The sequence below is a fragment of the Emys orbicularis genome, chromosome 11 (genome assembly GCF_028017835.1).
Source record: "Emys orbicularis isolate rEmyOrb1 chromosome 11, rEmyOrb1.hap1, whole genome shotgun sequence".
Lineage (NCBI taxonomy): Eukaryota > Metazoa > Chordata > Testudines > Emydidae > Emys > Emys orbicularis.
Window position 1 is genome coordinate 72,569,791 of NC_088693.1, and position 25,904 is coordinate 72,595,694.

General features: G+C 47.0%; 1 protein-coding gene across 1 annotated transcript in view; it reads right to left on the reverse strand.

Moving 5' to 3' along the window:
- The window catches only part of LOC135885296 (aryl hydrocarbon receptor-like), a 143,430-nt gene that overhangs the window by 20,986 nt on the left and 96,540 nt on the right, over positions 1-25,904 (reverse strand). The window contains exons 4-7 of the mRNA XM_065412950.1: positions 14,142-14,231; positions 5,253-5,376; positions 1,437-1,570; positions 583-785 (exon numbers count right to left, since the gene is read on the reverse strand). Coding sequence (XP_065269022.1) covers positions 583-785; positions 1,437-1,570; positions 5,253-5,376; positions 14,142-14,231 — 551 coding nt within the window. The remainder of the gene's footprint in view (positions 1-582; positions 786-1,436; positions 1,571-5,252; positions 5,377-14,141; positions 14,232-25,904) is intronic.

Sequence of the window (25,904 nt, forward strand, 5' to 3'; positions counted from 1 at the left end):
CCCTGAGTCTTTAAAGGAAAGACTTGAGGCAGAGAAGGTCTGGCGGGAAAGACTAGGAGTGGGAACATGTGGAAGATTTGAGAACTCTGTTTTGGGAGTCTAGGGAGAAATGCTGAACTTGAGAAGAGTTTTTCTGATAGTTTGAGTTATAGGCTCAGAACTGAACAAAAGGGAAACCGAGGCAGGGATGCTGCAGAGTGACCGCAGGCCATGAGCAAGCTCTTAGGAGGCAGCTGGCCCATGGACAGGCACCTAACTTCTTTATGTTGCTGTGATAATCCCAGCCCATGCCGATAGCTGGAAATATGTTTTGAGACACAGTGGGTTTTAACCTGATGATGTCCCTTTGAATGTCATTATGTTTAATGCAGGTTATTTGTAATGCAACGGACAAAGTTTGCATAGGAGATTTTCTTTTCTCTATTCACTTAATCTGGCATTTGGCCAGGGTTACAATCTACTGTTTTCTCTGTTTCTACAACAGCAGTACTAGCAGCTATAGCATGATGTCTGCCTATATCCTCAGCAAACTTAACGAGAGCTGTGGGCATGTGGCATCTTGGCCCCGACTCTGTGCCATACCTTGAATCACAGGCCACGGGGGTAAAGTCCAGCTTGTGTTTTGTTTGGAAGATGAAGGTTTTGGTTCGAAGCTCCAGGATAGAAAGCGGTTGGAGCGGAGTTGCGATGGCAAACAGAGCCAGCTGGGGAGGCCTGAGGGTCCCATCTTCTGTTCTCTTTTGCTGCCCATGGAGGAATTTCAAACGGCCGTGGAAATTCAAGGCCTTTGGGGAAGAAGGAAAAAGTGGGGATGACAAAGATATACACTAGTGACATGGATCATTCACATCAAAATCTCTCCATTCAACTCCCCACCACTGTAGCATCTGGGCACCACACAGACATTACTGAATATATCCCTTGTGAGCTGGGGAAAATTATCCCTGTTTCACAGATGATAAGACGCTGCCATTATCCCTACTGGGCACATGAGAAACAGAGGCACAGTGAGATTTGCCCCAGGGCACACAGAGAGTTGAACATGGTTCTTCTGAGGTTCAGGGCAGGGCCTTGGCCACCAGGCCATCCTTCCTCTTACTGTCTCATCTCAAAATCCCAATGTCCAGAGGAAGCTTGAGCCTGGCAGAGTTCTGTGGACTCCCCACAGCGTGGCATGAATGGGGAAATATCCCAATACTTCCCATCAACTCCCATCATCTCTGGTCAGGTTTGCACCACCCCACAGCAGAAACTAGCACCTACTCGAGAAGCCAGGCTCAGAGTCTGTTCCCGGGGGTGTGGCTGTCATGAGGCAAGTGTAGCAAGGGAGCAAGATCTAGATCCTCAAAGGCATTTAAGCACCTAGCTCCCATTGAGAGGTAGGTGCCTAAATCTCTCTGGGGATCCGAGCCCAAATGCCTTGCTGGCTGGATTACCAGGAATCCCGAGGAGTTGTCCAACAAGCAACGGAAGCGACAGATGAAGCTTCTTTCTAAGAAGGAGGAATTCTCAGGTGGCAGGTGCTGGGGGTCATCCATGGTGGTGGTGCTGCTGTCTACATGAGGCATGGCTGGGAAACCAAACCAAAACAAGAGAGAATGTATTCATCTGGTTTGAAATCACTTCAGAACATTCCTGTTATGCTGAGTCCTTAATGGCCACCAGGCTTGGAGGAAAGGCTTGGGCAATGCTGTTTGGAATGAACGAGCCTCTTGGAGCCTGTTCTCCTCTCCATACACATGCAGCGCTCCCGTTCGTCTTCTCAGAAGACACTCGAGCACATTGGAAGCTGAGCAGACCCCTAATTATAGCACTGTGTGAGAGTCAGTTGGCATTCCCAGCACAAGTGCTTCTTTTCTGGGGTCTGTCACTTGGCTTGAGAGGGATGATCTGGCATCAAGCTTGCCAGGCACGGTCTCCGCCCAGAACAGAATAAGGTGCTGTAATTGATTAAATTGGAAATTAATTCAGCCCTTTTAAAGTTTCATGCCTGTGAATAATGTATCATGCATATACACAGACGCACCCTAAGGCCCTGATTCTCCAAAGACTGAGACACATGCTTAGCTTTCTATACTGTTTGTAACCACTGAAGTCAGCTTGCACGTGCTTAAGTCTTTGCAGGATGGGGGCCTACAGGCTATCATCTAAGCTTGGGTAGGTGGATGCCAGCCAATGAAGGCAAGAGAGTTGTTTTCTCTTACATCAGCTCTAGACATCCAGTGGACTGCTTATGTGAATCCAGAAGCTTCAAATTAGGTGGTGAAATCCGTCAGAAGAAATTAGCAGCCCATAATATGGTCTGATAATTTTTTCCTATTTCAAAAAAAAAAAAAAAAAATGGCCAAACATACATGATTACAGTCAGTCCCAGGGCTAGTGCCGCAAGCATTTTTAGCGGGCATCTCAAACAGTATTTAGCCACTAATTCATCAGTGTTGTAATAAACATGGCTTTAAAGGCAGACAGGGAGCAATTCCTGCCTCACAGGCTGTCAAGGCTGTATCCCCACTTTGAACTTTAGGGTACAAGTGTGGGGGCCTGCATGAGGACTTCTAAGCTTAATTACCAGCTTAGTTCTGGTCCGCTGGCACCATTCCCTTCCCTGGGAAGCTTTGAGAAACTTTTCACCAATTCCCTGGTGAATACAGATCCAAACTCCTTGGATCTTAAAACAAGGAGAAATTGACCCTTCCCCCCTCCTTCCTTTCACCAACTCCTGGTGAATACAGATCCAAACTCCTTGGATCTAAAAACAAGGAAAAATCAATCAGGTTCTTAAAAAGAAGGCTTTTAATTAAAGAAAAAGGTAAAAATCATCTCTGTAAAATCAGTATGGAAAATAACTTTACAGGGTAATCAAACTTAAAGAGCTCAGAGGACCCCCCTCTGTCTTAGGTTCAAAGTACAGCAAACAAAGATAAACACTCTAGTAAAAGGTACATTTACAAGTTGAGAAAACAAAGTAAAACTAAGACGCCTTGCCTGGCTTTTTACTTACAAGTTTGAAATATGAGAGACTTGTTTAGAAAGATGGGGAGAACCTGGATTGATGTCTGGTCCCTCTCAGTCCCAAGAGCGAACAACTCCGTAAACAAAGAGCACACCAAAGCCTTCCCCCCCCCCCAAGATTTGAAAGTATCTTGTCCCCTTATTGGTCCTTTGGGTCAGGTGTCAGCCAGGTTACCCGAGCTTCTTAACCCTTTACAGGTAACAGGATTTTGGAGTCTCTGGCCAGGAGGGATTTTATAGTACTGTACACAGGAGAACTGTTACCCTTCCCTTTATAGTTATGACACAGGCATATACCACATAGACCAGAGTGATGCCAATGAGGGAGAACACATATTCGCTGTTGGTCTCTTCTTTTTGTAACTAAAGAGAGCTTCTATTCTAAAAAGCCCGCTGGGAGTAAATTCTCTCATGGTCTTGATCTACACAAGCATAGGAAACGCAGAGTAAGGCCAGGCCAGCACTAGATATTTGTCAGTACAGTAATGAGGGTTAGCAGGTGATTTTTTTTATGACATATCTACACTGACAAAAGTCCTAGTGTAAATACAATAAAAACTATATCAGCAAATGCACACTTTAGCTGGTATAAGCTGCATCAACACGAGAAGGATTTGTCAATATAGTTATACCAGTATGGCTACATCAGCAAGCCTTTTCTACGGTCTTAGGGCATGTCTACACCCCAGCTCGAAGAGTGCTTCCAAGGGTGTGTAGTCACCTGAGTATGTACCCAGGGTGGGGTAGGTTTGTACTCAGGTGGTATGCACAAGCCCTTGCCTGTGCCACCATGGCCACACTGCTATTTTCCAGCAGAGTTGGCGCACGTCTGTGTACCCACACGGGGAAGTGCCCTCCCACCTGCTGTGTAGATGTACCCTTCGCGCTAGTTCCTCATTCTGTTGAGCCATTTGAGGTGCAATGATGAGCCTGTTGAACATGATTCACCTTGGGCATTGCTGCCCCATCTCAAACCTTCCCTTTGGCTGGAAGGGTCATTCTGAAAGATGTAGCCAGGTGACTTGAGTTTCATCTGAGTCCTTCAGGTTTTCAGCCTGGATATGGCCTAGGACTCTGTTGGTCTCTTCTATGGATGATCTCCTAGGGATGGACAGGGCTCAGGCATTGGCAGCTCTTAGCCAGCCTTCACCCTGTTGCCCAAGAAGCATTGTTGGCTCTTTTGAAGGCTCTGGCAGGGCCAGGCAGGAGAACATTCCCTGCCACTATGAGGACTCGGGCACTGATGCACCTCGGTCCTTCCTATTCTCTGCCTGTGCAGACCATGGACTGTCACGCTTTAGTCTAATTTTGGTTGCTGGGTTTAGTGTACAGGTGCTGGTGTTGGCCTGTGACATACAGGAAGTCACACCAGATGGTGCTCCGTTCTGGCCTTAAACGCTATGATTCGGTGTTGTGGTGGGTCTTCCCCGTGGGAGCTGCCAGAGGTGGAGCTGTGCAATGGTTCCTTTGGCTCACAGGGATCTATGCTGCCGTCCCTGCTTGCTCTGTGTACGGGGGTCTGCTGGGAAAGGCCGTGAGATGTTCTGGGTGGGCAGCAGTGCCACCATCATGCTGATGGAAAATCAATCTTATGCATCAGATCTAGGTGCTGCCTCATGATTTTTTTCAAGGTTTTCTTGGGACAGAGACTCCCACTGACTCTGATGGGCACTGGTCAGGCATGGAGCCAAAGAGATATTATACCCCCCTCTCTTCTCAGAGCCATATGTGGAGGTCTAGCTTCCCATTCTGTGGGAGGCCATGAATGGAAACCCTGCACCACCCTGAGAAGGGAAGAGTGGGTTTTGGCTCTCTCTCGAGAGAGATTTTGTTTCCATTTTAAACAAGCTGGTAGACCCAGCTTAGACACACTGGCGCGAGTTTATTGGCTCCTCCATTCCTTGACCTTTCTAACTGGCCTGGCTCTCCATAGCCCGTCGAAACAGATTTGATTCTCCCACTAAGAATAAGTTTTCTTCAGAACAGCATCCTGCTCAAAGCAGCCACAAATTGCATTGCCAGCTCTCCCCTCCCCTGCCTTTCATAGGCTGGGCTCTAATGTAAGGCCAGGGTTCCCAACGGGATTGCAGTTCCCATTGTGCTTTACAGCCCTTGTTTGCTTTAGCACTTCAGGCTTGTCAGTCTCCATGGGGCTTTTCCTGTAGAGCTCATTGAGGCAGCAGTAGTCATGGCTCTCACTGCACAAACAGTCTTGTGTTCCCTCAGCCCTGGTCACTCACCGGCTGTGCCTCGCTCCGGTTCCTTGTATGGAGGCAGGTTTAGGGACCAATGCAGCTGGCACTGAAACATGGCTCGATCGTCCGTGTGGATCAGCTCAAACACACTCTGGTAGATGATGTCTGACTGAAAAGAAATCAAAGGGAATGCGCCATTGAATGCCCACTCAGCTGGGAGACACATGGAGCAAGAACTGAAAGGCACAACTAATTCATCGCAGCAGCACTGCTCTGCAGCCCGTATCCCCTGCCTGTGGCTCAACACCTGTGCATGGTCTGGCTTCCTCAGCTCTGCCAGACTGACTAAGTGTCGCAGGCCGACCCTTTGACAACTGCCACGGAGACAAGTGCACAGCCAAGCGGTTAAATCAGCCGCATGTTCGAGTCATTCAGACTAGCTGGAGAATGAAGGCTCTGAAAGTGGGGCTATAATTTTATGACTTGTATTACTGTGGCATTCAAAGCCAGAGGCCCCCTGGCTGGGAAGCATTCCCACCAGAAAGGAGAAAACAGCCTCCTGGACCTCGTACAAGGGACACGTGGACTGAATCAATCCGTCAGGCTATGCAAAATATAAAACGACTTTCAAACCAGTGTGCCTGAGGATTTCCTCCCATGCCTCCTGGAAATCAAACAGACTCTTTCATTTAATGCACCTCTCCCCTTCTCCCACTGCGTAGGCCATGGTGGAGGGCATTCATGAAGTTCAGTTTGGGTGGCTTTTAGGGTTACTTTTTAATTCAGCATCAAAGAATTAACAGTTTCAGCTGAAAGCCAACTGTTAGCAACAGAAAAATAGAAATAAACATTACAAACACTACCTGATTTCCCTGCTGGCACCATGTTCAATGTTTGGTCCATAGTCTCTTCCCAGGCCACCTGCTGTACAAGACCTGTGCACAGCAATCTTTAAAACTACCTATAAGCCTAGGCCACCAAGTGCCTTTTCAGGTTGAGCCTCTCCCCGGGGTCAGGAGTGTTAAGATCCAGGATTCTGTTCCAAACAGTTTGCTATGTGGAGTGTTCCATATGCACGGGCTAACGGGAGCAGCACGCCCCAACTGGTTTGGATTTGTTCCCTCCATCAAAAGGCAAGACAGACAAGTTTAAACATTTTAAAATGACCCGTACGCTGGTTGTACAGTGAGGAGCTGTGCTAAACGTTCACAGCCAAATGAGAAAGTACAAGAGGGAACAATTTGAAATTGCTGGGGGTGGAGTTCAAAACTCTTGTAAGGCCCGTCCTGGACCATCTGTTCCCCAACGCTGCTCCCATTTGACAGATGTAGGGCCAGGAGCCTTCCTCAAATTCTGGCTACACAATTGATCTTCTTGTGTGTCTCCTTGGGCTGGGGATAGAGGGGACAAAAATGATCTCCTATGCCCTCCCCCTTTTAGGGGATAACTGGCTGGCCTGTACCTAACCCCTCGGTCTTCAGGGGCTGGCAAAAAGTCGCTTGTCCCTTCCCACCCACCAATCCATGGGAAGGCTCTTTGGGGAAAGAGAGGGCACCAGCTGGAGTACAGGGAATGCCCCGCTCTTGCTATTAACAACCCTGCATTGAGCCTCGCCATGGTCTGAGGTCTTTTCAGAGTTGCCCTGTGTGGGGCTAGGAGAGGGACGCAACTAGAGAAACTCAACTCTGGTTCAGCTGAGGAGTCTGACATGTCAGGGAAAACATAACTCAAAGAGATGGCAGAATCCCCACACTAGCTCCGCCGCCCCGGGAACACGGGAAGTGCTTTGGAGCTGGTGCTGGATACGAAGAGGCTGTAACTCTGCAGCGTGCGGCATGGCTCCGCATTACCAAGTAACAGCAGTGACTTCCCTGCAGCAGGTTCTGTAGCTGCCTGTCACTGCCAGGATGGGCTCCTGTTCTCAGCCCAGCCACCTCGCACTGCAGCTGTATCCCGTACGCTGCAGCCAGACAGGAGATTAAAACGAACGATGCTCTTCTGTTTTTACAAAAGGGCACTGCCAAGTCCTTGATAGAAAGTTGTGCAATGTTTTTTTATTCTTGGTGACTAACAGCAGCCCACTGGAAGCTTTGATAAAAAAAAAAAAAATCCTTTTCTTGCCACATGTGCTGTTGCCAGGAGGTAAGGTTTGATTTTCCCTGGCAAGGCCTTCTTCAAAATGTTTACCCTTTGGGATAAACTCTGCACCGTGGCGATGGCTTCACAACATTTTGATGCTGTCACATTCCACCATGGGCCATTTTAGACCTGGTGTTAACAGGATCTTACACTAGATCTGAATTTGTCCCCAACAATAAGAGGATATCCCGTAAGATATGGGCTTGCTGCAGAAATTTCTGGGAGTTATGCAGGAGGTCAGACTAGGTGATCATTCTGGCCTAAAACTATGCTGTCCATATACTTATGCGACTATACTACTTATATAGTCGCATTACTGTAGTATCTGAGCACCTCACAATTTTTACCAGGCTCCATGTAAGCAGTGTATCCGGTGTTTTGGCTTGCTGGCTTGTATTTAAAGACCCTTCGGATGTCTTACCAAATGTGGGACAAGTTAATTAAAACTAAGATGACCTCACTTTCCCCCCTGGTTGTATAGGACCTCTAATTAAAAATCATGTAAACTTGCTACTATGTCTTTAGCATTCAAAGCATGATACTGTGCCAAACTTCGAAACAAACAGAATGGGAAGAAACTGGATTTAATGTAAACAGAACCTAATCATGCTAAATGTTAGCGACAAGAGATGGGGCAGAGAATAAGCAGAAGTGTGCCATTCTTCAACCCCTGAAGTGCTACCTGATAGCTATTTTTGACATAAATGCAAATCAAGGAAGGAAACGCTTTGGAGAATAAAATGAAGTGAGGTAGGTTGTTAATACACTGCATCTAATGCTACGAATAGTCAATAAAATTACAGTTGATTGTTTGGTTCTGTGGAGGGGACTGTGTTCAGAGCTGGCAACATTTTTTGCAATAACTTTTTCCAGAGAAAAATGCAGATGTGGCAACATGGAAACATTCTGTGAATTCATGTCGATTTCAACAAATTAATTACTGAAAAAAATGGAATGTTTTGTTTCAACATTTTCTAAACAAAAGGTTTCAACTTTTTGGTTCAAAAGTTCCTTTAATTTTCATTTTAAAAAAACACTGTAAAAATGTTGTAAATGGTTGGAATCCAAACAAAACATTTTTATTTTGTCAAATGAAATGTTTCATTTTCACCCACAACAATATTGTTTTCAAATTGACTTCCTGAAAATTTTGGAAAATGTTGGGTTTGGTTTGACCCAAAACAATTGTTTTTTTGTGACTGTATGTGTGTGGGTGAGAAAGAGAGAGAGAGAGAGAGAGAGAATGAATTGCTAACAAACAAACATTTGTCTACCTCTGTTTATGGTGGGAAACGTAATAGGCACTAAGATGGGAGCTGACATTTCAGCTCTTGGCATTTCACAAAACTACAGAAAAAAAGAAAAAAATCCTACTGAGGTTGTTGCCTTTTTCCAGATGAGATGAAGCAGAAGGCTTATTTCAGAAACCAACATGGTGAAATAATAAAAGCACTTTGGATAGTGCTTTTATAATCACACTGTGGCAGGAAACAAAATATATCTTTCACAAGAAGGAATTGTGTAAAGAGAATATACATGTATACTCCATACAATTTCTAACTTTAAGGCTTCATTGTACACCCTTATTTCTGTCCCTTTGTGCATATGTGTTACGACACCGTCTTTAATGACATAAGCATGTTGTTTTTCTCAAATCATGCCCTGAGGGAAATCCTGGCCCCATTGAAGTCAATGGGAGTTTTGCTACGGACTAGGTAACACAGCTGCATTCGGATTTGAAATGCTGCCTCCCTTAACTGCAATTCTGGAGATGGCTGAGTTCACCATGAAGCCTATTAGCTGGGCTACAAACACACCAGCAAATGTTCATTATTACTCTGCTTTACTTAACAGACCTGCGTTGCTGGTGCCCTACATCTGGCCTAGGTCATTTCCACCAGTGCAAAGCATGCACACTCACTTTGCACAGGAAAATCATGAATCTGGCACAATGTGCAGCAAGGGAAGTGCAGTTTAATGCTATAATTACATACTTTGAAACTCTATAGCAGTGATACTCAGACCGCAGTGGTTCCAGAGCAAAATTAGCGATCATTATCCAAAAGAGCCACAGTAGTGTGAACTCATCGTTTTATTTACTATAGTACTATATATTCCTATTTAAACAGTATGAGAGGGAAATATTTAGTGTGTGTGTGTGTACACACACACACACACACACACACACACACACACACACATATTTATTTTAGGGCTGCCAAGTGATTAAAAAAATTAATCGTGATTAATTACACTGTTAAACAATAATAGAATATCATTTATTTAAATATTTTTGGATGTTTTTCTACATTTTCAAATATGTTGATTTCTATTACAACACAGAATACAAAGTGTACAGTGGTCACTTTATATTTATTATTGATTTCAAGTATTTGCACTGTAAAAAAAACAAAAGAAATAGTATATTTCAATTCACATCATACAAGTACTGTAGTGCAATCTCTCAGGGCCGCCTAGAGAGGGGGGGCAAGTGGGGCAATTTGCCCCAGGCCCCACAGGGGCCCCCACGAGAATGCCGGAGGCTCCCCCTCGCCTCTGCCTTCGCCCATCCCCCGGCGCCTCAGCACACCGCGTCCAGGAGCGGCACTGGACAGCGCTACAGCGGCGGGGCCCGGGTGGGGCCTGAGGTCCTCCCGCTCAGAGCTGCTTGGTAAGGGGGCGGGGCTGCGAGCTCCGGCGGGCCGAGCGGCAGGAGCTCCTGGACGCAGCTCGCTGAGGCTCTGGGAGAGGAGGGAGCTGAGGGTAAGTGTCAGGGTAAGCCCCGCTGAGCCGGGCACCCCCCGACCCCACTCCCCCCCCGCCCCTCTGAGCCGGGCACCCCCAACCCCATCCCCCCCCCCCGCCCTGACCCCCAGCCCCTCTGAGCCGGGCACCCCCCGACCCCATCCCCCCGCAGCCCTGACCCCCAGCTCCGAGCCCAGCCCCTCTGAGCCGGGAACCCCCCGACCCCATCCCCCCCCCAGCCCTGACCCCCAGCTCCGAGCCCAGCCCCTCTGAGCCGGGCACCCCCCTGACCCCATCCCCCCGCAGCCCTGATCCCCAGCTCCGAGCCCAGCCCCTCTGAGCCGGGCACCCCCCTGACCCAGAGCCCAGCTCCCCACCCAGCCCTGGGCAATAGTAGTGCCACCCCCAGGTAGCGACAGCCCATTGGCACCAACCATCACCATCACCCAGTGACAGCCCATTATGTAATTGCAAATGTATACATACCATTAAAGCATTTAATGTTGTTAAATAATATATTTCGTGTATTTTCAAATTATTAAAAAATAATTTTTGAATGTATTTCACTGGTTATTTTTTACATTTCCAAATACATGTTACTATAGTATTGCAACTTTTTTTTATGGAAGGGCCCCCCGAAATTGCTTTGCCCCAGGCCCCCTGAATCCTCTGGGCGGCCCTGCAATCTCTTTATCATGAAAGTTGAACTTACAAATGTAGAATTATGTACAAAAACCCCTGCATTGAAAAATAAAACAATGTAAAATTTTAGAGCTTGCAAGTCCACTCAGACCTACTTCTTGTTCAGCCAATCACTCAGAGAATTTTGTTTACATTTGCAGGAGATAATGCTGCCCGCTTCTTGTTTACAATGTCACTTGAAAGTGAGAACAGATGTTCTCATGGCACTGTTATAGCCGGTGTTGCAAGCTATTTATGTGCCAGATGCGCTAAAGATTCATATGTCCCCTAATGTTTCAACCACCATTCCAGGGGACATGCATTCATACTGATGACTGGTTCTGCTTGATAACAATCCAAACCAATGTGGACTGACACGTTCATTTTCATTATCTGAGTCGGACATCACTGGACAAGCACTGGAATGGGTTACCTAGGGAGGTGGTGGAATCTCTTTCCTTAGAGGTTTTTAAGGTCAGGCTTGACAAAGCCCTGGCTGGGATGCTTTAGTTGGGAATTGGTCCTGCTTTGAGCAGGGGGTTGGACTAGATGACCTCCTGAAGTCCCTTCCAACCCTGATATTCTATGATTCTATGATCACCAGCAGAAGGTTGATTTCCCTTTTTGGTAGTTCAGGTTCTGTAGTTTCTGCATCAGAGTGTTGCTCTTTTAAGACTTCTGAAAGCATGCTCCACACCTCGTCCCTCTCAGATTTTGGAAGGCACTTCAGATTCTTAAACCTTGGGTAGAGTGCTGTAGCTATTTTTAGAAATCTCACATGGGTATCTTCTTTGCATTTTGTCAAATCTGCAGTGAAAGGGTTCTTAAAATGAACATGTGCTGAGTCATCATCCGAGACTGCTATAACATGAAATATAGGGTAGAATGAGGGTAAAACAGAGTAAGAGACATATAATTCTCTCCCAAGGAATTCAGTCACAAATTTAATTAACACAGTATTTTTTTAACGAGTGTCATCAACATGGAAGCATGTCCTCTGGAATGGTGATCGAAGCATGAAGGGGCATATGAATGTTTAGCATATCTGGCACGTAAATACCTTGCAATGTCGGCTACAAAAGTGCCATGTAAATGCCTATTCTCAATTTCTGGTGACACTGTAAATAAGAAGAGGGCAGCATTATCTCCCGTAAATGTAACCAAACTTGTTTGTCTTAGTGATTGGCTGAACAAGAAGTAGGACTGAGTGGACTTGTAGGCTCTGAAGTTTTACTTTGTTTTGTGTTTGAGTGCAGTTATGTAACAAAAAAATCTTCATTTGTAAGTTGCACTTTCACGACAAAGAGATTGCACTACAGTACTTGTATGAGGTGAATTGAAAAATACTATTTCTTTTGTTTGTCATTTTTACAGTGCAAATATTTGTAATAAAAATAATATACACTTTGATTTCAATTACAACACAGAATACAATATATATGAAAATGTAGAAAAAATATCCAAAATATTTAATAAATTTCAATTGGTATTCTATTGTTTAGCAGTGCAATTAAAACTGTGATTAATCACGATTAATTTTTTTAATTGTGATTAATTTTTGTGAGTTAATCATGTGAGTTAACTGCAATTAATCAACAGCCCTAATATATGTGTGTGTGTGTGTGTGTGTGTGTATATATAATTATTCTCACAACAAAATGACTGACCAAGTATTATTTTAGCAAATGTAATTGGTTAATAACATCCTGATTGGTTATTAATTGAACCACATAGTGTTTTAATATTATGTGCTGCAAAGAGCTGAAGGAGATGCATTAAAGAGCCTCTTGCAGCTAGCAAGCCTCAGTCTGAGTATCACTGGTCTATAGTTACATCTGCATCAAACTATACACACACCAGGGGCCAGAGTGAAGGCTGTAGGTAGAGTTATTGTTAAAATTATTGCAGAGGGGCATGGTTCTGCTGAGCACCCTTTACTCAGTAAGTTAACTAGGAGTGCAGAAGGTTCTCAGCGCCTTACAGAATTGGGCCCTATTCTTTTTTTGTATCACTACTTTATTAATATATGGAGATATACCTAGCTCATAGAACTGGAAGGGACCCTGAAAGGTCATCAAGTCCAGCCTTCACTAGCAGGACCAAGTACTGATTTTGCCCCAGATCCCTAAGTGGCCCCCTCAAGGATTGAACTCTCAACCCTGAGTTTAGCAGGCCAATGCTCAAACCACTGAGCTATCCCAAATGCTTCCCAGGCTCCTATCAATCATTCTGATTCAGGACACCTGAGGCTGTCAAATCTCACACTCCAGGTGACTTTTTAGGGGAAATCTTCTCAGGCTGTTTGTTTTGCAAACCAGCTAGTCTCTCTAGCACCACAAAAAGTTACAATGACCTGGCTTCAAATCCCAGCTTCAGTCACAATGAAAATGAGTGTGGTAACCTCCTGCTTCTCCTACTGACTTTACTCATCAGAAGCCCAGGACTAATGCTGCTTAAGACTAAGGGTACGTCTACACTAGAAATGTAAGTCAACCTATATTAGGTCGTTACAGCCACTGCAGTAATGCATGTCCACACCAGGGGTGCTTCTACCAACCTAAGAAGGGCAGTGTGGGGAGCTGAGAACCCCCTCCTTTCCCCTTTGGGTTTGGGTCCAAAGCCACCAGGGCGTCTCCCTTCCCTGTTCCCTGCCAAGAGCCAGGGGAAATTGCCTGGGGCTTCTCGCCCCAGGGAGCGAGGTCCAGCTGCCCTGGCTTCTCCTTCTCCTCCGGGAGCCAGGCAGCCTTGTCAATGTCATGGCTCACCAAGAGGAGGGAGGAAGGCTGTAGTGTAGACACCGACATAATTAGGTCGACATAAGCTGCTTTAGGTCGACCTAAATGTGTAGTGTAGACCAGCCCTGATATACATTGACAGAAGTGGGGAGGGGAAAGTGGGCAGCAGAAGTGTGTGAACATAGGTCAGTATAGAGGAGCACTGGCAGAATTGCTCATGGGAACCTTGCACGGAAAATGCTTGTACTCTGTCTTGTGCAATCCAGTGCAATTGGTACCCTGTCTTTTGTGAGCACTGAATTAAACTCACATATTTAACAAACACACATCCCTCCACCATATGTTATAACATATGCTAAAAAGCTTGATTTAAGTCCCAAACAGAAAGGTACACATATGTGCTGTCTGCCAATGTAGTGCATGCACATAGCTCTGTCTGCATGTGCTAACATTATATTAAGGACAGTGTCTGTTTGTTTTCATTATCCCAGGATAATGCAATTTATTTAATAACATAGAGGTTTATGATCTTCCAAGAGAAGAACCAGCATCTCAGCTAGTAATGGACATTAGCAACTGATCACGTTTAAACCACACCACGCTTTTCTTAAATCGGGAAAAAAATGCTACTCACCTGATGAAATCCCAGGTAGTCCTGAACTGTAGGTGAGACGTAGAAAACATAACCCTCTGCTGTGACTGCAATGACAAATCCATTGAGTGCCTGAAAGAAAGAAGAGATCCAGTCCTAGAGGGTGACAACAATCTTTTCTGTGCACGTGCATAGGTTCATGACATGGGGGAAACACCACTGGGCCGGGTGTGAACTTGTTACCCGGGATCCTAGAAATCCCTTTGCCACAGAAAAACATGGAATTTGCATTTTTACAGAGAATCGCTAGTTTTAACATTTTATGAAAAAATAAAAACATATACAGTAGAACCCGGATTATCCAAGTCTCCATTATCCAGCTCTCCGTATTAACTGAACCACCAGCCGCCTGGGGCTGATAGCCATGGGGCAAAACAGATCGAGGGGCATGATGGGGGATTGTAAAGAAAGGTGAGTCTTTGGGTTGTGATTCAGCAAAGCACTAACTTAAGTGCTGTTGATTTCAATGGGTTTTAAATACAGGCTTAAGTGCTCTGCAGAATCAGTGCCTATTTTAGAGATTGTTCACTGCAATTCAGTTGCCTATTTACTTGACAAATGCCCCTTTTTTTGGATTATTCCTGAACTAATGATTTACCACTGTCAGAAACCATGATGGGGGGTGGTCAGGCCTAGAGATTGGAGCCAGGGGTCAAAGCCAGAATCAGGAGGCTAGAGCGGGGCTGGAATGAGGCCAGAGTGAGAGCTAGGCCGGAGCAGGGCTAGGAACAGGGCTAGAGCAAGTTGCCACTGTTAAGCAAGGAAGAGTCCCAAGCCCTAGAGTGATGTTGAGCAGACTAAGCTGCTGTGAGGCTTATATACCTGCCCTGAGAGTCACCAAGCCAGTTCCTGGCTTGTGGATTGGCTGGAGCCTAGCACAGCATGACTCATCAGTGCATGTGTCTTAATCAGGCCTGGTCTACATTACGAAGTTAGGTCGAATTTAGCAGCGTTAAATCGAATTAAGCCTGGACATGTCCACACGACGAAGCCCTTTTTTTCGACTTAAAGGGCCCTTTAAACTGGTTTCTTTACTCCACCTCCGACGAGGGGATTAGCGCTGTAATCGGCCTTTGCAGGTCGGATTTGGGGTAGTGTGGACGGAATTCGACGTTATTGGCCTCCGGGAGCTATCCCACAGTGCTTCATTGTGACCGCTCTGGACAGCACTCGCAACTCAGATGCACTGACCAGGTAGACAGGAAAAGCCCCGCGAACTTTTGAATTTCATTTCCTGTTTGCCCAGCGTGGAGAGCACAGGTGACCACGCAGAGCTCATCAGCACAGGTAACCATGATGGAGTCCCAGGATCGCAAAAGAGCTCCAGCATGGACCGAACGGGAGGTACGGGATCTGCTCGCCATATGGGGAGATGAATCAGTGCTAGCTGAACTCCGTAGCAGTAAATGAAATGGCAAAATATTAGAAAAAGTCTCAAAGGCCATGAAGGACAGAAGCCATAACGGACGCACAGCAGTGCCGCATGAAAATTAAGGAGCTAAGGCAAGCCTACCACAAAGCCAGAGAGGCAAACGGAAAGTCCGGGGCAGAGCCGCAAACATGCCGCTTCTACACGGAGCTGCATGCCATGCTAGGGGGTGCAGCCACCACTACCCCAACCGTGTGCTTTGACTCCATCAATGGAGAATCACGCAACAGGGAAGCGGGTTCGGGGTATGAGGAAGATGATGATGAAGACAATGAAGATAGCTCAGAGCAAGGAAGCGGAGAAACTGGTTTCCCCAACAGCCAGGATATGTTTATCACCCTGGACCTGGAACCAGTAACCCCCGATCTCACCCAAGGCATGCTCCCAGTCCCTGAGGGCACACAAGTGACCTCTGGTGAGTGTACCTTTGTAAATATTACACATGGTTTAAAAGCAAGCATGTTTAATGATTAATGATTAATTTGCCCTGGCAATCGCGGCCAGTACAGCTACTGGAAAAGTCTGTTAACATGTATGGGGATGGAGCGGAAATCCTCCAGGGACATCTCCAGAAAGCTCTCCTTCATGTACTCCCAAAGCCTTTGCAAAAGGTTTCTGGGAAGGGCTGCCTTATCCCATCCGCCATGGTAGGACACTTTACCACGCCAGGCCAGTAGCACGTAGTCTGGAATCATTGCATAACAAAGCATGGCAGCGTATGGTCCATGCAGACAACATCCATTCCTTATCTCTCTTTGTTATCCTCAGGAGAGTGATATCATTCATGGTCACCTGGTTGAAATGGGGTGATTTTATTAAGGGGACATTCAGAGGTGCCCGTTCCTGCTCGGCTGAACAGAAATGTTCCTCGCTGTTAGCCACGCGGTGGGGGGGAGGGGTGAAGTGATCATCCCAGAGAATTGGGGGTGTGTGTGTGTGGGGGGGGTAGTTGGGTTTGTGCTGCATGTTAACCCGGAAACCGCAGCCCCTCCTTTTACATTGCAAACCCATTTTAAATGGCCAATCCAATGGGTCCTTGGTATGGGAAATGAGGGCGCTGCTGTTTGAAACCATTCCCACATGTTATGAAGGTTAAAAAAGCCAAAAGACTGTGGCTTACTATGGCTGCCTGCAAGCCGAATTCTGTTGCCTGGCACTGCGTGAGTGATCTCTCACACCAAACCGGCAGGCCCTCAATATAAGAGGAAAAATGCGACCTTGTAACGAAAGCACATGTGCTGTGTAATGTGAACAGCAAAATTTAACGTGAAAGAGTGTACCCATTGTTCTCTAAAATGTGTCTTTTTTAACCACCTCTCCCTTCTCCTCCACCAGCTGCAAATCTTTCTCCTTCACAGAGGCTAGTGAAGATTAGAAGGAGAAAACGGCAGACTCGGGATGATATGTTCTCGGAGCTCCAGATGTCCTCCCACGCTGACAGAGCACAGCAGAATGCGTGGAGGCAGTCAATGTCAGAGTGCAAAAAAGCACAATATGAACGAGAGGAGAGGTGGCAGGCTGAATCGTGGGCTGAAGAAAGCAAGTGGTGGGCTGAAGAGGATAGGTGGCGTCAGCTTGCTCACAGAAGGCAAGAGTCGATGCTCCGGCTGCTGGAGCATCAAACTGAAATGCTCCAGCGTATGGTTGAGCTGCAGGAAAGGCAGCAGGAGCAGAGACCACCGCTACAGCCCCTGTGTAACCAACAGCCCTCCTCCCCAAGTTACATTGCCTCCTCACCCAGACGCCCAAGAACGCGGTGGGGGGACCTCTGGCCACTCCACCCCAGATGATTGCCCAAGGCTGGCCTTCAATAAGTGTTACAGTTTTAAAGTTTTAAACTGCAGTGTGTCCTTTTCCTTCCCTCCTCCCCCACCCCTCCCGGGCTACCTTGGCAGTTATCCCCCTAGTTGTGTGATGAATTAATAAAGAATGCATGAATGTGAAGTAACAATGACTTTATTGCCTCTGCAAGCGGTGCTCGAAGGGGGGAGGGGAGGGTGGTTAGTTTACAGGGAACTAGAGTGAACGGGGGGGGGGGGAAGGGTTCATCAAGGAGAAACAAACAGAAGTTTCACACCGTAGCCTGGCCAGTCACAAAACTCGTTTTCAAAGCTTCTCTGATGCGCACCGCGCCCTGCTGTACTCTTCTAACCGCCCTGGTGTCTGGCTGCGCATAATCAGCGGCCAGGCGATTTGCCTCAACCTCCCACCCCGCCATAAATGTCTCCCCCTTACTCTCACAGATATTGTGGAGCGCACAGCAAGCAGCAATAACAATTGGAATATTGGCTTCGCTGACGTCTATCCGAGTCAGTAAGCTGCGCCAGCGCGCTTTTAAACGTCCAAATGCACCATTCGGCACTTGCTCAGCCTATAGTTGAACAGGTCCTGACTACTGTCCAGGCTGCCTGTGTACAGCTTCATGAGCCATGGCATTAAGGGGTAGGCTGGGTCCCCAAGGATCACGATAGGCATTTCAACATCCCCAACAGTTATTTTCTGGTCCGGGAAGAAAGTCCCTTCCTCCAGCTTTTGAAGACGCGAGCATCATGTACCTTTCCTGGCCATCCCACGTTGATGTTAGTGAAACGTCCCTTGTGATGCACCAGGGCTTGCAGCAGCATTGAAAAGTACCCCTTGCAGTTTATGTACTCGGTGGCTTGGTGCTCCGGTGACAAGATAGGGATATGGGTTCCGTCTATCGCCCCACCACAGTTTGGGAATCCCATTGCAGCAAAGCCATCCACTATGACCTGCACGTTTCCCAGAGTCACTACCCTTGATATCACCAGGTCTTTGATTGCGTTGGCTACTTGGATCACAGCAGCCCCCACAGTAGATTTGCCCACTCCAAATTGATTCCCGACTGACCGGTAGCTGTCTGGCATTGCAAGCTTCCACAGGGCTATCGCCACTCGCTTCTCAACTGTGAGGGCTGCTCTCATCCTGGTATTCTGGCGCTTCAGGGCAGGGGAAGGCAAGTCACAAAGTTCCATGAAAGTGCCCTTACGCATGCGAAAGTTTCGCAGCCACTGGGAATCGTCCCACACCTGCAACACGATGCGGTCCCACCAGTCTGTGCTTGTTTCCCGGGCCCAGAATCGGCGTTCCACGCCATGAACCTCCCCCAGTAACACCATGATTTGCACATTGCTGGGGCCTGTACTTTGTGAGAGGTCTATGTCCATGTCAATTTCCTCATCACTCTCGTCGCTGCGCTGCAATCGCCTCCTCACCTGGTTTTGCTTTGGCATGTTCTGGCTCTACATATACTCCAGGACAATACGCGCGGTGTTCATAGTGCTCATAATTGCCGCGGTGATCTGAGTGGGCTCCATGATCCCAGTGCTATGGCGTCTGGGCTGAAAAAAGGCATGAAACTATTGTCTGATGGAGGGAGAGAGGGGCGAGTGATGACATGGCTTACAGGGAATTAAAATTAACAAAGGTGGCTGTGCATCAGGGAGAAACACAAACAACTGTCACACAGAATGGCCCCCCCCCAAAGATTGAACTCAAAACCCTGGGTTTAGCAGGCCATTGATTTCACGGAGGGAGGGGGAAGCAAATGAATACAGAACAAATCTGGTCCATCTATCTTTTACATCTTAGTCTGGCAGCAGACGGTGCAGCATGACTGATAGCCATCGGCATCTTCTGGGTGCTTGGCAGAAGATGCTGTATTACGACTGCTAGCCATCATCGTCAAGACGGTTCAATAGGACTGCCGGCAGGACTGAGTCTCCAGGAGACAAAACATGTCTGCCCAGGTGCCTCTGACCGAACTCACTGAGGAGTACGACGACGACGGATACCAGTCGTAATACACCATCCACTGCCAAAAGGAAAGGAGCTGCTGCTGTATAGCAATGCAGCCCCACGTCTGCCAGCACCCAGATAGCCAATGACGCCTACCAGTCATACTGCATCGTCTACTGCCAAAAGGCAATTAGCTGCTGCTGTGTAGCAATGCAGTACCACGTCTGCCGGCACCCAGATGACATATGGTGACGGTGAGCTGAGCGGGCTCCATGCTTGCCGTGGTATGTTGTCTGCACAGGTAACCCAGGTAAAAAGGCGCAAATCGATTGTTTGCCGTTGCTCTGACGGAGGGAGAGGGGCCTGATGACATGTACCCAGAACCCCCCGTGACACTGTTTTTGCATCATCAGGCATTGGGATCTCAACCCAGAATTCCAATGGGCAGCGGAGACTGCGGGAACTGTGGGATAGCTACCCACAGTGCAATGCTCCGGAAGTCGACGCTAGCCTCGGTACTGTGGACACGGTCCGCCGGCTTCATGCACTTAGAGCATTTTATGTGGGGACACACACAATCGACTGTATAAAACCGATTTCTATAAAACCGGCTTCTATAAATTCGACCTTATTTCATAGTGTAGACATACCCTCAGGCTCTAGTTCAGGGATGACTCATCATTTTACAGTCACAGCCAGTGCTCCGAGTACTCCATCTGCACTGGGTGGCTGGTCAGATAGGCTGCTGTTAGGTTACTGTTTCTGCACACTCACCCAGGTAACCCCACCCCACAAATGCCCAGGCAAACACTGCCACCATCAATACTTGTGGAAATAGAACTGTGGTCCATGTGCACGTGACTGTGTGCCTGAATAATATAGGGTCTGAGGCTGCTACAACTCTTCACTGAAGAGCCTGGCTTTTTAGCTCCAGCTGAAGCAAATCAGACATTTAGCTCCAGAGGCCCCTGATTTAATCCCTGCTGCTATCCAAGATGGTGGCTATCCCCAAATGTATGCATATGGGTATTGGTATATAAATAAACATTAATAAAGTTTTGCACTGGCCACTGTGGCTTAACATAAGGACTGGGGGAGCAGAGAAGGTGGATGCTGGGTACCTCTGAGGCTGAAATAGGAGCCAGTATTCCCTGCCCTGTGCCCTCTTCCCTCTGAGGCCTCCGATCTATGTGGGACCCTACCCTTACATCTGTGGTGCCTGCAGTTACTTTCGCTCTCTTATTAGAAAGGTGCAAATTCTTTGACACAACTTCAAGAAGGCAATAGCCTGCCTCCCATCTGTCTCATACACGGGACCACAGTTCGTTCCCATCTGATTTCACCCTGGTTCCAGCCAAATGGTGCGAATGTTCTAAACGTCTTTCAACATATCCTAACATGGCACTCACTCAGCTGAGAACTGCACTGGCAAATAGACTGCGCTCTTACCTACCTCTCCAAGGGCCGATGATAAAGCTTCTAACATGGACCTAATCTGTACAAATACTCACTGCTTCTGTTAATTGTATTCATGTCACCTGCTAACTTCACCTTTAGCTCTGTACTCAGCAATTAAATACAAGGCATCTTCTAAAAAGGAAAAAATTAAATTGATAGCTCCTCAATGGCAAAGCAAAAATCCCCCACATTAGAGGAATGGTCCCAAAAAATATGGAAGATCGTGGTTATGGTAAAATAATATTCATGCATCGAGTACACCCATCAAAATAGACAGAGATACTGAGATATTTGGTTGCCATTTATACAATGCTCAGATATATTGAAAACTCATCTGTGAAAAAATCCCACCAATTGCACTGGATTGTCTTTTTGCAAAATTGATTACTAGAATAGATCTGCTGTGGTTTGTTAACGAGCAAAGAGTGAATTGTTTTGCAGTTTAAGAAAATTCCTAGAAACAATGGGTGAAATCCTGGCTCTAATGAAATCAATGGCAAATCTCTCATTGACTTCAACAGAACCAGGATTTTGCCTCCCATAGTGATTGAAAGACGTCAGTCCTCTAATGTGGTATTACTGTGTCCTGTAGAGACACTGGGCAATGTCATTGCATTGTGTCTCTCTTCCACAAAAAGTGCTATGTTCATTTTTGTCATTGTTAATATTGCATTCACAGAACCTGCATGGCAATGATTTGTAAAATGGCTTATACTTTCTAAATAGACAGCTACTAAAAATATCAAGTCTTGGTCACCAGCACCCTGCATTCTTCTCAAATCCTTCAGTCCTAACTCAGGTAAAGTCCCAGTGAAGTCAGCAGGAATTGTGTGACTGTAGGAATTGCTCTGCTTCTACTTGTAATATATCTTACCCAAGTAACGTACAGGCCACCTGCAACTTGAGTAGTGAGAAATCTTTCACCCTTGTTTTGTAATCTCCAACAGGAGCAGCACGCAGAATACTCTATGTCTAGGAAAAGAATGCAGGATTCCTGGTTGGTCTAAAGAAAATAACTTCCTTATTTGTATGGAAAGAAAAGAGGAAGAAAAATCCATAATACCCTGAGAGAAAATTGTTTCTGGTAAATTGTGATTGATTAATGACTGCTTTGTTCTGGTGTTAAAAAATGCCAATGCGTACAAGGAAAAAAATTAGGTTTCAAGTCACGCAAAAGGATTGCTTTCCCTATAAACAATGTGCTTTTAGCTTCTTGATGTTATTATTTAAACGTTTGCACTTGCAAGGGTGCCAAAAAAAATCAGACCCCTTCAGTCAACTGGATTCAATATTGGCTTCAACTGAACAACTCATGTTACTGACTGTTTGGAGTACTGTCTTCAGTTCGTCCTGCTACTGGTTCTGTTTGTGCACTCTCCACAGTGAATCAACAGTCAGATTTTTCAGGTTACAGAAACTTTTTATGGGAGCTAGTTTTAATCTTAAACGGTTTGATCTGTGTTCCAAAGGACTTTTGCTCTCAGAGTTGCTATATTAAAAAGCCGATACTATGTGAGTTTGATCCTATGTCTATTGAAGTGAACTATAAAGCTCCCATTGATTAGAATGCTGCAGGACCAGCTCTTAGAAGCATTTCTCCCTACACCACAGTCCCTTTTTAATGTAGATGCACTAATCCATACCTTGTTGGTTCCTGTTATAAGTCAAGATCTTGTGTGATGAGATGTGAGCTTTCAGTCCAGATGTACTGAACGAGGCCCTCAGTGGAATACAGATAGGGACCATATATCTCAAGAACCTCCAGTTACAGGTAAGCAACCTCCCCTTCTGTGGCCTGCAGTGTGCAGGAAGTCAGACTAGATGATCATGATGGTTCCTTTTAGCCTTAAAATCTGATATATATTAAATATAGATTTATAATCACCAGTGACAGCAGGGGCATCATTTGCTATAGGGTAAGGGGGGACAGTTGGCATCCCCACACTTTTCATAGGTCTATACGATCCATTATGTCTTCCACTTTTTGTCTCCCTATCCCCCCGCCCAGTGCCCCAGCTTTTCAGGATATAATGTTAAGCAGAATGTTCTACATGCTGACACAACTTCTACTGCCCCCAGGAATTTTTCTGAAATGAGGCCCCTGATGATAATCAGCTGTTTATTAATTATTATTCATATTACTATTGCCCCAAGATGATCCTTGCCCCATAGAGCTTACAATCTAAGTAAATTCAGACTGTAATGCATACTGTGTAATAACATTTAAATTACTGCCATAGCTAAGGTATGATGTTAGAAAGCTTATTTCATGATCAGGGCAAACAATGATGGCTAATGGTTTTCAGACTGATAACACTGGACGAGTTAGCATAAGCAGGGGATACTGAATTCTTCCTGGGGTTCATATGCAGTGCAGCGAGTGGCTTGTCAAAGTACTTACTAGAAGAACTGGATTCCAAATGCCCCAAGGCAGGAGTGAAATAGAAAAGTCAAAGCACAGATTTAAGAAATGAAAGATCACAGGAGAACCAGGGAAATTAACAGAGGGGCAAGAAATAAGAAAATCATCCTGCGGGTGAGGTTTGAATAGGAAAGCAGAAAGCACTGCAGGAGCAAGACTGAAGGTCCTGAGCTACTTAGATTCTAAATTCCTCCAGCATCAGCACTCATAGCCTCACACTGCCTGGCCCAGCTCTGGGACGCCTTCCCCGGCTGTGCATGCTGATGCCGGAGCAACTCAGCTAAGGGGTGCCGGAACGGGTGGGGGGCCAAGGGGTCATGGCCCCATTGCTTTTTCCTGCTTTAAGGATGAGCAACAGGTGGAGGACAGGGGGTGGAGAGGAGCGAGAGGCAGGCCTTGGGGGAAGAGGTGGAGTGGGAGCGGGGCCTTGGGGTGGAGGGCAAATGGGACCATGATCCAGGAGCCGGAGGCCCCCCCTCTTCTAGGAAGCTTCCAGTGGCGGCACTCCAAAGGCGGCAGGCTGGCATGCCTCCAAAGGGTGGTGACCTGCGCTGCATCCTGCATTTCTTGCCCCCTGCATGGCTAGCCTTTTTTGGGGGGGGCTTAGCTTCCCCAAGCCTCTCATATGCGCCGCCCACGTTCATGAACCAGAACTGACAGGGCCAGATTGGAGCTACGAGTATCACAGTGGCTGTTCCAGAGAATCTTGACTAGTACTTGTGGCGGGAGGGGAATGGGAGGAAAGGTGTAGCAGAAGTGTTCTGTCCAGGGGAGGAGGACCCTGTCGCCCCACAAGTCCTCCCCTATTGCTCCGCTGGAACAATAGGGGGCAGGTTCCAGTTCTGATGAGTGGCAAAGAGGTCCCACCGAGGGGCTCCCCAGTTCTCGAAGAGGTACCTTAGCATGGTGGCATCATGCAGCTCTCACTCGTGATTGAAGTAGAGAGTCCTGCTGAGTGCATCGGCCAGGGAATTCTAGGTGCCTGGGAGATACATGGCTTGAAGCGTTATGTGGTTTTTATGCACCAGTTCCAAAGGCAAAGAGACTCGAAGCAGAGGGAGGGTGACTTGGTGCCACCCTGCTGGTTGATGTACACTACTGCCATGTTGTCAGAGAGCAGTTGAACATGGAAGGACTGAATGAGTGGGGGAAAGGCTTGAGAGAGAGACAGTGGCGGAACATGGTGTGGGGTCTGTGACGCAGGTCCGCGATGATGGACGTCAGTGTTGCAAAGTGGTCTACTGGAAGGAAAGCTCTTGCCACATGGAGTCGAAACACGCACCGATAAAGTGCATCATCTGTGTAGCTTTCAATACTGATTTTTCCTCATTAATGCAAATACCTGAAGATGCCAATAGCATGTGAAGGGCGAGGATCGCAGAGGTTACTTCCTGGTCTGATAGCACCAGGAGGAGCCAGTCGTTAAGGTAGGGGTATACCGAATGGCCAAGGTGGCACATTTGGGCTGTTACCACAGTGAAGACCTTTTTGAACACTTGTGGAGCTGTCAATATACCAAACGGAAGGACCCAAAACTGGTAGTGTTGGTGTCCTACCTGAAAATGGAGAAATTTGCAGTGGGCTGGGTGAACATCTACATGGAAATAAGTGTCCTTCACATTGAAAAGCACAAACCAGGCTCCCTGGGGGAAGGAGGGAATAATCGATGCCAGTGTTACCATACAGAATTTGGACTTTCTGGTAAAGGTGTGCAGCACCCGAAGATCTAGAATGGGGTGGCGCTCTCCGCCCTCCTTCGGGATGAGGAAGTACAGTGAGTAGAAGGCTCTTCTCTTGTATTGAGGTGGGACAGGCTCTATGGCCCCCTTGAAAAGCAGAGTGTCCACTTCTCGTTGGAGAAGGCGTTGATGGGATGGGTCCCCTGGGGAAGTCCAGGGCGGGGTGTTCATGAGGTGAGAACGAGAGGAATTCTATGGAGTATCTGTGATGGATGATCTCCAGTACCCAACTCTCCATGTGCCCCAGTTGTGGACGAATAGGGCAAGACAGTGCCCAAAGACGATATGGGGCACTGGGGGTGGCATCGGGGAAGGTTCATAGGTCTCAACCTGCATGTCAAAACTGAGGTTTTGGCTGCTGCCGGGAAAGAGTCAAAGAGGTGATTGTGGTGAAGGTGGGCAAGTACGGCCATTGCGAACAATGCTGCATACATGGTACCTCCTGTTGGCATTGGTAGTAGGCCAGGTAAGGAGAGTGTTCACGTGGATGGAATGCTGGTCTCTGCTGCCTGCATCTTGGGGCTGGGGTGTACATATGAAGGGATCGTAGCGTAGCCGGGGATTCCTTCAGCAAATGAAGGGATTTGTCCGTCTTCTCGTGGAACAATTTGTGCTCATTAAAGGGGAGGTCCTTGATTGTATTTTGGACCTGCCTGGGGAAGCTGGACAATTGTAGCCATGAGTCCCAGTGCATAATGACCAGGGTGGCTAGAGAGCGAGAGGACACATCGGCTGAATCTCCACCAGCCTGGAGGCCCACCCTGGCCACCATTCGCCCCTCATCTACCAGCGTCTGGAATTGCTGCTGTTGGTCCGGTGGCAGGTTGTCCTTGAACTCTGCTAGCCTACTGTAGTTATTAAAGTCATGCTTAGCTAGCAGAGCCTGGTAGTTTGCAATCCGGAACTGTAGTCTCACCGAGGAATACACTTTTCTGCCT